Raw genomic sequence first — 17,867 nt, forward strand, 5'->3', positions numbered from 1 at the left:
GCATGAGGGTTGCTCTTGCTCATGCACGGATTCCAGAATCTTCGACATCCTGAGTGTCTCTTCTTCCTGCTGCTAAGAAAGAGGGTTGGAGGCCACCGGGAATATGAAGACAGTTTGGTGCTCCTCTTCACCTGAACCCAATTCTTCCTTTTCTCCAAGGTTCTGAGCAAAGCAACAGTCTTGGGCCCCTGCTGCTTTCAGAGGTGAACGGGTTAAGCTTGAGCTCAGCCTTCCTCTTCCTACTCACTTCTTCCTGTGGCGGCTTCCCATCGCCCAAAAGGAAGCAATCCTATCTGCCACTGCTGAGCTCTCATGCCGTTCTTAAGTCCCCTAAAGTCCTTTCCAAAAACTTTGGGACATTTCACAAAATCATAGAAAATTTACCTCTTTTTCTTTTTTGCCTCCTGGAAGCCTAAGATGTTTTTAGAGAACTGATTTTTCGCTTCTCCAGTCGAATATTTTCCAGCCATCAGAGCCATGCACATCAAGTTCTCTACCTGCCTCTTTCTGTGCCTCTGGCCATGCAGCTTCAGTGCCATCAGAAGATACTACCTGGGTGCAGTGGAACTGTCCTGGGACTATACGCGAAGTGAACTGCTCAGTGAGCTGCATGTGAACACGAGGTAAACCTAGGTTCTAGAGGCACTGGGCAGAATGGTGGGTGTGGGACTCTGGCTGGCGGAAGATACAGACATAGGTTACAGTGGCTGTGATACTACTGAAGCCCTAAAGAGCATTTCCAAGTCACTGTCAATCCTTTTCATAGATCTAACCTATTTGTTGACTTTTTTCCCTATCTTGTCCATTGCTTCTCTTTGTCACATGCTGCCACTCTGGAAACTAGAGAGTGGGATAGAGTGAGGGCAGAGAGGCAAGGAGCATAAGAGATGGAACAAAACTTCTATCAGGGAGAAGAGCAACAAGACCCATCAGTATTACCCCGTTTTGGTGTAAAGATAGTATTAACCATGAATTCAGAAGCTTTTCATCTTTTCTGGGTTCTGGCACATTTGGGGAGAGTATGATTAAATAATCTTTCCAATATTATCTGTGGTCATTGATTTAGTCAGATTTTCTACCTATTCTTCGGTCAAGGTTTATTTGTATATATTTTCCTAGAAAGCAATCGTCATGCCTAGAGTTTATAGTGTATTGGAATCAAGTCACATAGTAGTCATGTGATATTGTTAACCTCTTTTGTGTCTGTAGTTATATCTCTGTTCTTAGCTTGTATATGTTCTCGTTACCTCTCTTACAAGTAATATTTTCAGGACGTTTCTGGATTTTATTGCTTTTGTCAGGAACCTGCATCTTTTGGGTCTATCAATTTCCATTTTTACTTTCATTGGTTCATTTCTTCTTCCTTACTTCCTTTGGTTCGTTTTGTTGATCTAATTGTTTGCTTATTGAGTTGAATGCTGAAAGCATTTATTTACAATTTTGTTGTATTTTCTTTAAATGTGTATTATAAAGTTTTAAGCCCAGTACATACTTGATGGTAATGTAAATATTAAATATGGTCATGTCATGCAAATGTTACAATCTTTTTTGTTCTGTTTGCTTTGCTCCCTACATTTCTTCTACCTGAATCTGCTTCTTGATTATCCCCAACCTGGTAGCCCTAGTATGGTAATATAGATTCATGAACACACATGTTTGCACATATATGCAAATAAAGGTTTTCTTTGTCATTGTTTGTTTTACAAAAAATAGGATACTATACATTTTTCTCACTCATTAACACCTAATGGAATCCTGTGCAAGTCAATTTAATGACTATGTAAAATTTCTCTCCCTTTCTTCTCCTGCCTTCAATCTTTTCCAGCATCAGGATCTTTTCCAATGAGTCAGTTTTTCGCATCAATGGCTAAAGTATTGGAGTTTCAGCTTCAGCATCAGTCCTTCCAATGAATATTCAGGACTAATTTCCTTTAGGATGAACTGGTTGGATCTCCTTGCAGTCCAAGGGACTCTCAAGAGTCTTCTCCAACACCACACTTCAAAAGCATCAATTCTTTGGTGCTCAGCCTTCTTTATAGTCCAACTCTCACATCCATACATAACTACTGGAAAAACCATAGCTTTGACTATTCAGACCTTTGTTGGCAAAGAAATGTATCTGCTTTTTCATATGCTGTCTAGTTTTGTCATAGCTTTTCTTCCAGGGAGCAAGTGTCTTTTAATTTTGTGGCTGCAGTCACCATCTGCAGTGATTTTGGAAGCCAAGAAAAAAAAGTTCATCACTGTTTCCATTGTTTCCCCATCTATTTGCCATGAACGTTGGGACAGGATGCCGTGACCTCCGTTTTTTGAATGTTGAGTTTTAAGACAGCTCTTTTTAACTCCTCTTTCAGTTTCATCAAGAGCCTCTTTTGTTCCTGTTTGCTTTCTGCCATAAGGGTGGTGTCATCTGCATATCTGAGGTTATTGATATTTCTCCTGGCAGTCTTGATTCCAGCTTGTGCTTCATCCAGCCCAGCGTTTCTTATGATGTACTCTTCATATAAGTTAAAGCAGGGTGACAGTATACAGCCTTGATGTACTCCTTTCCCAATTTGGAACCAGTCCGTTGTTCCATGTCTGGTTCTAACTGTTGCTTCTTGACCTGCATACAGGTTTTTCAGGAAGTAGGTAAGGTGGTTTGGTATTTCCATCTCTTTAAGAATTCTCCACTGTTTGTTGTGATCCACACAGTCAAAGGCTTTAGCATCATCAATGAAGCAGAAGTAGATGTTTTTCTTGAATTCTCTTGCTTTTTCTATGATCCAACAGATGTTGGCTATTTGATTTCGGGTTCCTCTGCCTTTTCTAAATCCAGCTTGAACATCTGAACATTCTTGGTTCACGTACTGTTAAAGCCTGGCTTGAGCATTTTGAGAATTTTGAGCACTACTATGCTAGCATGAGAAGACAATGGCAACCCACTCCAGTACTCTTGCCTGGAAAATCCCATGGATGGAGGAGCCTGGTAGGCTGCAGTCCATGGGGTCACTAAGAGTCGGACATGACTGAGCTACTTCCCTTTCACTTTTCACTTTCATGCGTTGGAGAGAGAAATGGCAACCCACTCCAGTGTTCTTGCCTGGAGAATCCCAGAGACGGGGGAGCCTGGTGGGCTGCCATCTATGGGGTCACACAGAGTCGGACATGACTGAAGTGACTTAGCTTAGCAGCATGCTAGCATGTGAAATGAGTGCAATTGTGCGGTAGTTTGAACATTCTTTGGCACTGCCCTTCTTTGAGATTGGAATGAAAACTGACCTTTCCCAGTCCTGTGACCACTGCTGAATTTTTATATTTGCTTGCATATTGAGTGCAGCACTTTCACAGCATCATCTTTTAGGATTTGAAACAGCTCAACTGGAATTCCATCACCTCCACTAGCTTTGTTCATAGCAGTTTGCAATAACATCTACTTATTATCTCACAGTTTCAGTGGGTCAGAAATCCAGGTCGGCTCAACTAGGAACTCGACTTGGGATCATACAAGGCCAAAATCAAGGTGTCTACAGGGCTATGTTCCTTACTGGAGGCTCCGGCTTGGGGGAGTGGGGGGGAACCCACTTCCAGGCTCAATTGGAATTTAGTTCCTTCTTTCAGTTTCCATGCAGTGCCCTCTATCTTCATGCTAACAAGTGTATATCAAGTCTCTTTTGTGCTTCAGATCTAACTTCAATTTCCATGACATCTGTTAAAACTTCTTCTCTGTCTCCCTCTTCCACTTTTAAGATTTCTCATGGTTACATTAGACCCACCCAGACATTTCAAGATCCTCTCCCCATCTCAAGAGCAGCTGATTAACAACCTTAATTCCATGTTTCAAGTTTCTTCTACCACATAACAGAACATAGTCCTGAGCATAATGCCAAGGGGCAGAGGTCATGAGGGACATTTTCCCTACCACTGGTATAATTTACATATGGTGAAACACACAGATTTTTAAATGTGCAGTTTGAGAAGTTTTGACAAATCATACCAGTTACATAAATACCACCCCAGTCAATCATCCTGCAACCTTTTAGTAAGTATCTCTACCTTGACCTGGCACCAGGCAACAAGCTCCTTTCCGGAATTACAAATTTGCTTTTGACTTTATGAGACTTTTATATCAGTAAATTCATACAGTATGCACTCTTCAGTGTCTCGATTTTTATCTTAAGCGTCGTGATTTGGAAATTTGCTCAGGCTGTCACATGAAGTTGTTCTGTCCTTTTTATTGCTGATTACTGCTCTTTTGAGGGAATATATCACAATGTATACCTTTCACTTCCACGTTAACCTTTGACTTGTTTCCAGGGGTTAATATAAATAAACCTGCTGTGAACATTCCTGTACAAGTGTTTGTGTGGCCATCTGCTTTTACTTATCTTAGCTGCATATTCGATGAGTGAAATTGCTGGATCATGTGAAAATGCACATTTAACTTTATAAGATACTATGAACAGATTTCTGGAATGATTATACCATTTTGTACTCTCATCAACAATGCATGAAAGTGCCAGTTGCAACACATACTGGGTATGTGGTGTTGCTAGACAGAAAATGAGATGGTTGGATGGCATCACTGACTCAATGGACATGAGTTTGGGTAAACGCCAGGAGGTGGTGATGGACAAGGAGGCCTGGCATGCTGCAGTTCATGGGATCACAAAGAGTTGAACACGACCGAACGACTGAACTGAACTGAAGTATTTTAGTTATTTAATGACTATGTGCTGATATTGTACTGTATGTTTAATTTTACATTTCTCTGATACTAAAGATACTGAGCATCTTTACATTTGTGACTGACCATTCCTGTATGTTATTTAATAACCTGATGATGCAAATATTTAGCCCATTTTTACATTGGGTTGTCTTATTATTGTTGAGTTTTGAGAATTCTTTATATATTCTGGATACAAGTACACTTGTTTTCAAAATTTTCTCACAGCACAAAGATTTTCATTTTGATGAATTCCAATTTATCTATTTTTTTCTGCTAGTTGCTTGTGTTTTTGGTATCATATCTAAAAAGCTATTACCAAATCCAAAGTCACAGAGATTTATACCAGTGCTTTCTTCTAAGAGTTTTATAGTTTTAGCTCTTATATTGAGTTATTTGAGTTAATTTTTGTGTATAGTTTAAGGAAGGGATCCAAGCCTGTGGTTGTGCCGTGTGACTGATCCTGAAGTAGAGGCCCAGATGATCAGTAGCCTCGTATCTAAATGAACCATCTGTTAATACTGGACTATTTGAAAACTAGTGTTGAGATAATTGTACTTAATACGTTGTGCTTGTATTATAGCATGCAGGATGAAGTATAGTGAATCACAGTCTGTGTATAAAATTGAATGGAGAAAATGATTTATTTAGTATATAGATTTCTTTTGCTTTATAGGCAGTCACATGTATTTACCAGGAAAAAGTTGATAGAATTTTATTTTGATGATACCATTTTATAGTCCAGATTATTTTGGTACTGATTAACAGGATAAGCTGACTCTGAACATATCCTGACAACCTCTGCCAAGACTTGAAACAAACATCTGGGAAATTCAGTTTTATATTATCTATTCCTGCAGCTGCTCAACTTCTTCTAAGCAAAGGTCAGGGAATATAATAGGTTTTCCGATGGATTTTAGATAAAATGTGAAAGAACAGTTCAGGTCAAGGACATTGTTGCGAAATATATTTGGCAAGATTTATATATCAAAGCCCAAGGGAAATACACAAACAAAACCCCACATAAGTTAGGAAAGAGTAAAACCTGTGAACCTGGGAACATTTTGTCACTTACTGTGCAGATTATGCTAAATCAGAGTCATAAATCACGTCCCAGCTGACTAGGGCCTAGGCCTTCTGTTTTCTCTGTTGCATAACCTTGTTCTTTTATCTAGCTTTTGATTTTTTCCTTTTCCCTCAGAGAGAGAAAAAATTGTTTTTGTGTACTGGTGATCCTGTTCCTTCTCTGGTCTTCCAAGCTCTTGATCTAGTAAACACTTTTTATGTCCTAGATTTTCATTTTAGTCAGAAATATTAAAATGAAAGCACTGTGCTAGTGTGTAGCAAAATACCTATCTCTGGACATAGATCTGAGTCTTATTAGAAACCACTGGCAACTTTGGAGAAACTGGGTAAGGCAGACTCAGCAGAACCAAGGAGATGGACTAGGCAGAGGAAAAGGGAACAAACTCTAGGGACTGTGCCTCAAGGTTACCAGGAGATGGGACAAATCAACTCAAAGTTCAATGACTAAAAGCCCTGTAGGTCTATGCCAAAGCTAGTGCTATGGAAATTTCCAGAGATGGATGAAATTAGAGCACAATGAAATATGAATTAGTGTCACAGATTGGGTTCCCTAGAAGCGGACTGTGAGATAGAGATTGTCCTGTAGGAATGTTATTTAGAGTTGTCTTGGGATCAATACCTGAGGAAGTGGGAGTGGGCAGAGGGAGAAACTGGGCCGCCATGCAGGCCAACCCTCCACGGAACTCTGGAGCTCAGATGACCCTTCTGAGTTGTCCCGGTTGGGCCAAGGCCACCAGGCCCCTGTGTCTACGTAATGATCAGCCATTCAGTTCAGTCGCTCAGTCATGTCCAACTCTTTGCAACCCCATGAAACACGGCACACCAGGCCTCCCTGCCCATCACCAACTCCCAGAGTTTACCCAAACTCATGTCCATTGAGTCGGTGATGCCATCCAACCATCTCATCCTCTGTCGTCCCATTCTCCTCCTGCCCTCAATCTTTCCCAGCATCAGGGCCTTTTCAAATGAGTCAGCTCTTCGCTTCAGGTGGCCAAAGTATTGGAGTTTCAGCTTCAACATCAGTCCTTCCAATGAACACCCAGGACTGATCTCCTTTAGGATGGACTGGTTGGATCTCCTTGCTGTCCAAGGGACTCTCAAGAGAGATTGATGCTTTTGAACTGTGCTTTTGAACTGTGGTGTTGGAGAAGACTCTTGAGAGTCCCTTGGACTGCAAGGAGATCAGCCCTGGGATTTCTTTGGAGGGAATGATGCTGAAGCTGAAACTCCAGTACTTTGGCCACCTCATGCGAAGAGTTGACTTATTGGAAAAGACTCTGATGCTGGGAGGGATTGGGGGCAGGAGGAGAAGGGGACGACAGAGGATGAGATGGCTGGATGGCATCACTGACTCAATGGACGTGAGTATGAGTGAACTCTGGGAGTTGGTGATGGACAGGGGGGCCTGGCGTGCTGCGATTCACGGGGTCGCAAAGAGTCGGACACGACTGAGTGACTGAACTGAATTTAACTGAACATAATTAACTTTTGGGGGGATGTTAATTCTAAAAGGTATTGTAGGTCTTCATAGAACCGTTCAACTTCAGCTTCTTCAGCATTACTGGTTGGGGCATAGACTTGAATTACTGTGATACTGAATGGTTTGCCTTGGAAACGAACAGAGATCATTCTGTCGTTTTTGAGATTGCATTCAAGTACTGCATTTCAGACTCTTGTTGACCATGGTGGCTACTCCATTTCTCCTAAGGGATTCCTGCCCTCAGTAGTAGATATAATGGTCATCTGAGTTAAATTCACCCATTCCAGCCCATTTTAGTTCGCTGATTCCTAGAATGTTGACGTTCACTCTTGCCATCTCCTGTGTGACCACTTCCAATTTGCCTTGATTCATGGAGCTGACATTCCAGGTTCCTATGCAATATTGCTCTTTACAGCATCGGACCTTGCTTCTGTCACCAGTCACATCCACAACTGGGTATTGTTTTTGCTTTGACTCCATCCCTTCATTCTTTCTGGAGTTATTTCTCCAGTGATCTCCAGTAGCATATTCGGCACCTACTGACCTGGGGAGTTCCTCTTTCAGTATCCTATCATTTTGCTTTTTCATACTGTTCATGGAGTTCTCAAGGCAAGAATACTGAAGTAGTTTGCCATTCCCTTCTCCAGTGGACCACATTCTGTCAGACCTCTCCACCATGACCCGCCCGTCTTGGGTGGCCCTGCAGTGTATGGCTTAATTTCATTGAGTTGAAGACTCTAGACATGGACCTCACCAGATGGGCAACACTGAAATCATATTGATTATATTCTTTGCAGCCAAAAATGGAGAAGCTCTATACAGTCAGCAAAAACAAGACCGGGAGCTGACTGTGGCTCAGATCATGAACTCCTTATTGCCAAATTCAGACTTAAATTGAAGAAAATAGGGAAAATCACTAGACCATTCAGGTATGATCTAAATCAAATCCCTTTTGATTATACAGTGGAAGTGAGAAATAGATTTAAGGAACTAGATCTGATAGACAGAGTGCCTGATGAACTATGGATGGAGGTTCGTGACATTGTGCAGAAGACGGGGATCAAGACCATCCCCATGGAAAAGAAATGCAAAAAAGCAAAATGGCTGTCTGAGGAGGCCTTACAAATAGCTGTGAAAAAAAGAGAAGCAAAAAGCAAAGGAGAAAAGGAAAGATATAAGCATCTGAATGCAGAGTTCCAAAGAATAGCAAGAAGAGATAAGAAGGCCTTCCTCAGCAATCAATGCAAAGAGTTAGAGGAAGACAACAGAATGGGAAAGACTAGAGATCTCTTCAAGAAAATTAGAAATACCAAGGGAATATTTCATGCAAAGATGGGCTCGATAAAGGATGGAAATATTATGGACCTAACAGAAGCAGAAGATACTAAGAAGAGGTGGCAAGAATACACAGAAGAACTGTACAAAAAATATCTTCACGACCAAGATAATCACGATGGTGTGGTCACTCACATAGAGCCAGACATCCTAGAATGTGAAGTTAAGTGGGCATTAGAAAGCATCACTATGAACAAAGCTAGTGGAGGTGATGGAATTCCAGTTGAGCTATTTCAAATCCTGAAAGATGATGCTGAGAAAGTGCTGCACTCAATATGTCAGCACATTTGGAAAACTCAGCAGTGGCCACAGGACTGGAAAAGGTCAGTTTTCATTCCAATTCCAAAGAAAGGCAGTGCCAAAGAATGCTCTAACTACCACACAACTGCCGTCATCTCACACACTGGTAAAGTAATGCTCAAAATTCTCCAAGCCAGGCTTCAGCAATACGTGAACCGTGAACTTCCTGATGTTCAAGCTGGTTTTAGAAAAGGCAGAAGCACCAGAGATCAAATTGCCAATATCCGCTGGATCATGGAAAAAGCAAGGGAGTTCCAGAAAAACATCTATTTCTGCTTTATTGATTATGCCAAAGCCTTTGACTGTGTGGATCACAAAAAACTGTAGGAAATTCTGAAAGAGATGGGAATACCAGACCACCTGATCTGCCTCTTGAGAAACCTATATGCAGGTCAGAAAGCCACAGTTAGAACTGGACATGGACCAACAGACTGGTTCCAAATAGGAAAAGGAGTACATCAAGGCTGTATATTGTCACCCTGCTTATTTAACTTATATGCAGAGTACATCATGAGAAACACTGGACTGTAAGAAGCACAAGCTAGAATCAAGATTGCCGGGAGAAATATCAATAACCTCAGATATGTAGATGACACCACCCTTATGGCAGAAAGTGAAGAGGAACTAAAAAGCCTCTTGATGAAAGTGAAAGAGGAGAGTGAAAAAATTAGCTTAAAGCTCAACATTCAGAAAACTAAGATCATGGCATCCCATCACTTCATGGCAAATAGATGGGGAAACAGTGGAAACAGTGTCAGACTTTATTTTCTGGGGCTCCAGAATCACTGCAGATGGTGACTGCAGCCTGAACTTAAAAGGCACTCACTCCTTGGAAGGAAGGTTATGACCAACCTAGATAGCATATTCGAAAGCAGAGACATTACTTTGCCAACAAAGGTCCATCTAATCAAGGCTATGGTTTTTCCAGTAGTTATGTATGGATGTGAGAGTTGGACTGTGAAGAAAGCTGAGCTCCGAAGAATTGATGCTTTTGAAGTGTGGTGTTGGAAAAGACTGTTGAGAGTCCCTTGGACTTCAAGGAGATCCAACCAGTCCATTCTAAAGGAGATCAGTCCTGGTGTTTTTGGAAGGAATGTTGCTAAAGCTGAATCTCCAGTACTTTGGCCACCTCATGCGAAGAGTTGACTCATTGGAAAAGACTCTGATGCTGGGAGGGATTGAGGGCCGGAGGAGAAGGGGACAACAGAGGATGAGATGGCTGGATGGCATCACCGACTTGATGGACAGAGTTTGAGTAAACTCTGGGAGTTGGTGATGCACAGGGAGGCCTGGCATGCTGCAGTTCATGGGGTGGCAAAGAGTTGGACACGACCGAGCGACTGAACTGAACATAATTATGGAATGTCTGATTATTAGCTGATCCATGGGTAAGTGGATGTGGGGTGTGTGTGTGTGTGCGCGCACGCATGCTCAGTAGTGTCCAACTCTGTGAACCTGTGTACTGTAGCTCACCAGGCTCCTCTGTCCATGGAATTTTCCAGACAAGAATACTGGAGAGGGTTGCCATTTCCTTCTTTCCAACCCAGAAATCAAACTCGTGTCTTTTGTGTCTCCTGCATTGGTAGGTGATTTCTTTACCACTGCACCACCTTGGATAATTGGCAGTATCTGGTAATTTTAGGTACATACTGACAAAATTGGAGTTCAAGGTACTTAGATGAAAGTTATAGTCTTTTTTAGAGATAAAATTGAAGGATGTTATAGTTATTGTTTCGGCAAAGGTTTTTTTGGCTGGTAGTGTATGAGTATTGATTTTATGCTTTTTCTTATTGTATGGTACTTAATGTGTCAGATGACTTTTGAAAACAGTGTTTTGATTTGATGGTGGTGGTGATTTAGTTGCTAAGTCATGTCCGACTCTTGTGACCCCATGCACTGTAGCCCACCAGGCTCCTCTGTCCGTGGGATTTTCCAGGCAAGATTACTCAAGTGGATTGCCATTTCCTATTCCAGGGGATCTTCCCGACCCAGGAATTAAACCCGGGTCTCCTGCATTGCAGGCAGATTCTTTACCAACTAAGTTATGAGGAAATATTTGCTCTTTGATTTGATAGATGTTATGAATTGTCTGGGCTTCCCTGGTAGCACAGCTGGTAAAGAATCTGCCAGCAGTGCAGGAGACCCAGTTCGATTCCTGAGTCAGGAAGATCCACTGGAGAAGGGATAGGCTACTTTCTCTAGTATTCTTGGGCTTCCCTGGTGGCTTAGCTGGTAAAGAATCTGCCTGTAATGTGGGAGACCTCGGTTTGATCCCTGGGTTGGGAAGATCCCCTGGAGAAGGGAACAGCTACCCACTCCAGTATTCTGGCCTGGAGAATTCCAGGGACAGCGTGTCCTGGTCTGTCCAGGCTTCTGTAACAAAATATCATAGACTGGGTGGCTTATAAACAATAGACATTTATTTCTCGCAGTTCTGGAAGCCAGACATCCAAGATCAGAGTGCCAACTGATTTGGTGTCTGGTGATGACCCTCTTGCTGGTTCAGAGATGCCATTTTTTGTTGTAACTTACATGGTTACAAGAGGTGAGATATCTCTCTCGGGGGTCCTTTATAAGGGCACTAATCCCATTTGTGAGAGTTCTGCACAGAAACATTCAGTCTGTAGCAGGGATCCAGATACCATTTCCAGTCTGCCTTGTTCATGGTCGAGGAGAGTGGGATGGAAGCATGACCTCCAGCTATTTTTCCAAGCACGGTCAGAGAAGGGTCAACCAAAATGAATGACTTTTTCTCTTCTTCACACAGGTTTCCTCCCAGAGTGCCCAAACCTTTTCCATTCAACACATCAGTCATGTACAGAAAGACTGTGTTTGTAGAGTTCACGGATCAACTTTTCAACATCGCCAAGCCCAGGCCACCATGGATGGGTAATGTAAACAAGATTGACTCTTTCCTGTGAAACTGGGTGTCTTGTTTCCTTGAAAGGATTACCCAGCCTTGGACTGCAGTTTTTTAAGAGGGCAGCTGCCAAAGAAAATATTTTCTTGGTCAGTCTTCCCTTATTACCACCTCTTGGGGAAATACACTGACCAAATGGTCTCAGTCTTCTTGCCTGGATCTCCTCCTGTGTTTATTCTCTAGATGTTCAAGTGCCCTTTATCTTGGACCTGGGTTCATTTTCTTTTTTCTCCCTGCTTTCAATTCCTAGTTGGTCTTATCCATGCTCATGGCTTTAAAAGATCATATATGCCAGTAACCCCTGAGTTTATATCTTCAGTTCAGACTGCTTGTTTGATACTTCCACTTAAATGTCAAATAAGCATGTGAAAGTGAAAGTTGCTCAGTCGTGTTCGACTCTTGACGACCCCATGGACTATACAGTCCATGGGATTCTCCAGGCCAGAATACTGGAGTGGGTAGCCTTTCCCTTCTCCAGGGGAATCTTCCCAACCCACGGATCAAACCCAGGTCTCCCACATTGCAGGCAGATTCTTTACCAGCTGAGCCGTCAGGGAAGCCCAAATAAGCATGTAACAAGGTGTTAAGATTTCCTGTCTTAGAATTATTTCTGAGAATTATAGCTGACAAGTAGTCCCAAATTCTAAAGAAAGATAACGGCCCACCTATTCAAGACTTGTTCAGATAGTGCTCCAAATTGATTCAGCAACCTTTAGCCCATCATGTACCTTCAAGTTTTATAAAAGAAGGCTAGGAACTTATGAAAAACTTTAGATTTGAGGATTTCCTGTGAAAACATTTTTGGTATTTTGTATATATCCCCATGGAGAGGAAGTATCTCCCCTCCCCACCATGTCAAGCTGCAGCGAGGGAGGCTTCAGGAGAACTGTTTAGAAAGCTTGAGAGAATTTTTGGCGCTTGGAAGATACTGATTCGTGCCTGATTTTTATCTGGAAGAAAACTTTCAAGGCCAGAGTCTTACAGAGTTTCCCCTAATGGTGTCAGAAGGAGAGTGGGATATGGCAGAAGCTAACTGCACCGCCATTGTTAGGTGTGAGACCAGGAAGATTATTGGACAAAACTTGCCTCAAGAAAACCCTGCCTGAGAGGACTTTTTGCCAGGGCTAGGTGATCCCAGCAGAGAAGATCTGTGTGATTGCACTCTCAGAAGCACAAAATGAGAGGAGAGATAAAGTGAAAACTGGACAGGGCATATCACAGGCCAGGGGGAAATGGAATAGGATGTCACCATACTGAGAGGGAGAGAGTTCTCAAAGAACTCATGTAAGTTCTCTAAGAAAGAAAGATGTAGAAATTTGGCCTGTGCCACATGCAGGGGGTACCAAAGCCACATTACCACTGAACGACCAAGAAAAATCTTATAATTATGCCTTTTTTCCACTCCTGTCCTAAGCTCCAACCTTAGAAGGTCCAGAGGCAGTAAGGTGATTGGGGAAGGAAGGTGAGAAAGCAGTGAACCTGCTAACCAAATATCTTTTTCTCCCTATTACTGATTTCTGAGTCTATTTCAGAGCTGAACTGGAGGAGGGGGGAATCCCTGAATTGCAGGGAACATCAAAAGTTTGCTATGAGGCCAGACTGGACTTCTTAGTACATATGATAATACTGTTAATATGTGAAGGTTACTTGGGGAAAATTTGGGATTGCTCAAAATGCAAGAAAGGGAAATTCTACATACAATTAAAAACCATGAAAAAGAAACCTGTTTCATATTTTCATCCCACTAAATCCAGTGCATTCAGTAAAGCCATTTGTAAGCCTCGTGCTGCGGTTCATGGGGTCACAAAGAGTCGGACACGACTGAGTGACTTCACTTTCACTTTCACTTATACCTAGTATGACTGTCTGTAAATCACCAATTTCCTCCAAATTTTCTGTGCCATGGCCTGATGACCACTCAGTTGCACAAATCAAAATCACAGGAGTCATGCCTGGTTCCCATGTCTTTCATGCTTCTCTCCCACCCCATCTTCAACATGCAACTCATGAGCAAGTCTTGTTGATTTGCTGACCTAAAATAGACTACCAGATGTCTCTCCAGAAAAGATGAGTTTCTTGAGGATCAGCAGAGGATGGCAGTTTGGTGTCTGAAACCACAGCAAGTTGCAAACAAGTCCCCAAATAACAAGAAGAGAAGAGCACAGTTCGCAGAAGGGTAAAGGAATTTGGAAGGGCTCGGGAAAACAGAGTCCATGGCTGCTCATTGATTGAGTCCTTGCCAACAATGATGAGGATTTTTTTCCTCCTTGGGCTCTGCTATTGTTACAGGGCATGAGAGTTCCCCTTCTGGTCTCAAACTCTATTTAACTGATGTTTCTGTTTATGAATATTTTTATTAATATTATAAATATTCATTCAAAATCTTATTATTTTGAATGTCTTCCTCCAAAACAAGTCTCCAATCCATTTCTTCTTCTAAATTCCTGTAACCTCCAAAGTCTTACATGTTATATTCCCTGCCTTCCTCTATAACCTTCTTTTCTGCTATATTCTATCTCATTCACTTTGCTTCAGCCACAGGTTACTTTGCTATCTTTAAAGTATCCTCTGCTTCCTGCCTCATCATTTTCTAGTATGCCACCATCGTTTACAGCATTTATAACAACCTAAAGTTTTCTTGTTTATTTACATATTTAATAGCTTCCCTCATGGCTCAGTTGGTAAAGAATCCACCTGCAATGCAGGAGACCCTGGTTCAATTCCTGGGTTGGGAAGATCCCATGGAGGAGGGAAAGGCTACCTACTCCAGTATTCTGGCCTGGAGAATTCCAAAGGCTACCCACTCCAGTGTTCTTGGGCTTCCTTGTTGGCTCAGCTGGGAAAGAATCCACTGGCAATGCAGGAGAACTGGGTTTGATCCCTGGATTGGGACTATCCCCTGGAGAAGGGAAAGGCTACCTACTCCAGTATTCTGGCCTAGAGAATTCCATGGATATAGTCCATGGGGTCACAAAGAGTCAGACATGACTGAGCTACTCTCACTTTTACTAATGTCTCTATAATTTGATCTCTATGGCCTATCTTCTTAATTACTTCATGTCTAGTGCCTAAGATGGTTTATAGAATATAGTAGGAACCCAATTATTAGTTGAATGAATCAATGCATTGAATGCATTGCCAGAAATCTGTCCTCAGAACAACCATAAGACTGGGCTGGTTATAGAAGTTAATGTATTCATTTGGCTACTAGTTTTTATCAGTAATCTGAAGGACTTGCTTCTCTCCTGTAACTTTGACCATCATTTTTGTGATAAACTTTTTGGAGTGCTACCTTCCAAATGGGGCTTCCCTGATGGCTCAATGGTAAATAATCAGCCTGCCAATGTAGCAGATGTGGGTTCCATCCCTGGTTTGGGAAGATCCCCTGGAGAAGGAAATGGCAACCCACTCCAGTATTCTTGCCTGGGAAATCCTATGGACAGAGGAGCCTGGCGGGCTATAGTCCATGGGGTTTCAAAAGAGTCAGACGTGACTTACCAGCTAAACATCCTTCCAAATGACATTTGGGGGAACATGTCCTTCTTGCAGGTCTGCTGGGTCCAACTATCCAGGCTGAGGTTTATGACACCGTGGTCATTACATTTAAGAATATGGCTTCTCATCCTGTTAGTCTTCATGCTATTGGCGTATCCTACTGGAAATCTTCTGAAGGTGAGTCAAATGCCCTCCTATGGTTCGATCATACTACGGATAGAAGAGTAGTGAGTATAAGGTCATGCAGCTAATGAATGGTGGAGTCAGGATTCAAACCTAGGCCCATTGCATGAAGTCAAGAACATTGTTATTTTGGTCTTATCCCAAAGCTTGTCTCTGTCCTCTGTTATCCCTTGGGGAACCAGGCCACAAATCCTAAAATCCCACTTTATCTGCCTTCTTATGCCAAAAAAACTTCCTAGGGAAGATCAAGGCCATTGGTGTAGCAATGAAACGGAATTCTCCTTCTCTTTCCTTAGATTCAGATTTTTCAGACATTTCCTTTCCCTCCCTTTCTCCCAGTTGCTAAAATATGGATGTCACCATGTGGTTAGGGCCAACTAGCTGAAGAACAAGCTGACCTCATTACAACAAAGAATAAAAAATCTGTTTGGCCACAATTCCCACGGTGCAAGAAGGAATGAAAGGGAATGTCACAGTGGACCCTGATATTGCCCAGATGGACTATTACATATACAGATCAAGAAGATTCAAGCAAATCATCAGTACATTATTGGAGCACATGTCCTGTACTGTATGGTCTGACTATGCTTCGATGTTGACTAAGTTCTCATGCAAAAATGGAAGAGTACTACCTTTTTTGGTTGCACTCCTGAGGTCAGGGCAGACGTGGACTGAGGGAAGGTGAAAGATAGGAGCCGGCAGGGATATAGAGGAAAAGACATCCCAGGTTCTGCCTGGTGCCTAGCAGGCTATCCATGAGGCTTATCCACTTGAAAGCTTCCAGAATGAATCTAGGCACATTTTTAGAGAGACCAGGGTTCCCCTAATTCTGCACCTAGGAGCTCAGCATAGAGACGACTGTTTTGTACCCTAAGCCTTTTGAGTTCCAGGAAAATAGTCTATCTAATCTCTCATACATATAACAGTCCAGGAACAACACAGTGAGTCAGGGGCCTAATGCCCATGTAATTTATAGTCCTATCACAAGCCTGTGTGTTTATATGTTATCATCCACAAATTCTTGGCCTCTTTAGGTTAGCCTAGGGGCCCCAACATGTAAGGTAAATCCATGATGATGATAAGTATAACTTCACATGCTTATTGACCTTTCTGATATCCTTTAATAAACTATCTGATCAACTGTTTAAGTACTTTTCCTGATACAAAGACAATGATTTGTTTATCTTTTTCTGATTGATTTGTAGAGTTAGTTTATATATTCTGAATACAAATCCTCTGACAGATAGAAATATTTACATATCTTCTTCCAGCCTGTAGCTTGAATTTTCACTCTTTTGATAATTTTTTTGGTAAAGTTCTTAAAGTTGGTGAAGCATAAAAATTCAAACATTAATGAAACACACAAAAAAGGTATCACATGTTTTCCTTGTATGTTAGACTTTGGGTCCTATTTAAGACATTTGCCTACCCCCAAGTCATGAAGGATTTCTTCCATGCTTTCCTTTAGAAGTTCTATTATTTTGCCTTTCATGCTGAAGTCTATAATCCATCACAAATGAATTTTTGTGTATGGTTTCCCGATAGCATTTTAAAACAGTTTTATTGAGGTTTAAATTACATGCCACGAAATTCAGTCATTTAAAGTAGTTTGATGACTGACTCAATTCAGACAGTCATGGGGCCACCAACACCATCCATGTCAAGAAGTTCTGGTCTTGCTGTTCAAGCCCCATTCCTACCCCCAGCCCCAGGCAACCACTGAGCTGCTTTGTAAGCCTGTCATGTTAATCTCCCAAACCAAAACTCTGGGAAATTGTATTTCAGTTCAGCAAACAGCCATCCCCTCCTCCAGAGCAGGAGGAGTACATTTCCCTACCATATTGGTATTGGATATGACCATGTGACTTCTTCTGGCTAATAGAATCTAAAAGCATAAGATGTATGTCAGGACAGCTAATTCCCATGGAATGTCTGTCAAAAGAGCCAGAAGGAGAGTTAAAAGCAGATCCAGGGAAATTTCAAGTTTGGTCTTGAGCTGAAAAGGGAAACCCGGTGCTAGAGAAATTCTTTTAAATTATTTTCTGGACAAGTGGGGTTCTAACACCATCCTAGGCTGTAAGTAAGGCCACACAATGAGGCTATGAAAGACAGCATGGGGGCAGACACGTTAACAGCTGCTGACCCAAAGCTGCTGAACAGAGATCAGGTGAAGGAAAAAGCAACCGAAGGCACCAGAGAGTGTAGTACAGTAGCCTCTGAAGCACAGCATTTGGCCTGTGGTTGAGTACTCATGCCCAGGGGTCGCTGAGTTGGGGTGTCTGAGCAGGTCAGGCTCTGGGGCCCTTGACCATGCCTGGGGCAAGGCTGATACAGCTGCAGGGGGGTGAATAGAGGTCTTTCCA

General features: G+C 42.1%; 1 protein-coding gene across 1 annotated transcript in view; it reads left to right on the forward strand.

Annotated features, from left to right (window-relative positions):
* The first annotated feature begins 477 nt into the window (after positions 1-477).
* F8 (coagulation factor VIII) overlaps positions 478-17,867 on the forward strand; it is a 144,611-nt gene continuing 127,221 nt past the window's right edge. Inside the window, exons 1-3 of the mRNA XM_068962056.1 lie at positions 478-623; positions 11,674-11,795; positions 15,376-15,498. Of these exons, the coding sequence (XP_068818157.1) occupies positions 478-623; positions 11,674-11,795; positions 15,376-15,498 (391 nt within the window). The remainder of the gene's footprint in view (positions 624-11,673; positions 11,796-15,375; positions 15,499-17,867) is intronic.

Source organism: Capricornis sumatraensis, chromosome X (genome assembly GCF_032405125.1).
Source record: "Capricornis sumatraensis isolate serow.1 chromosome X, serow.2, whole genome shotgun sequence".
NCBI classification, from domain to species: domain Eukaryota; kingdom Metazoa; phylum Chordata; class Mammalia; order Artiodactyla; family Bovidae; genus Capricornis; species Capricornis sumatraensis.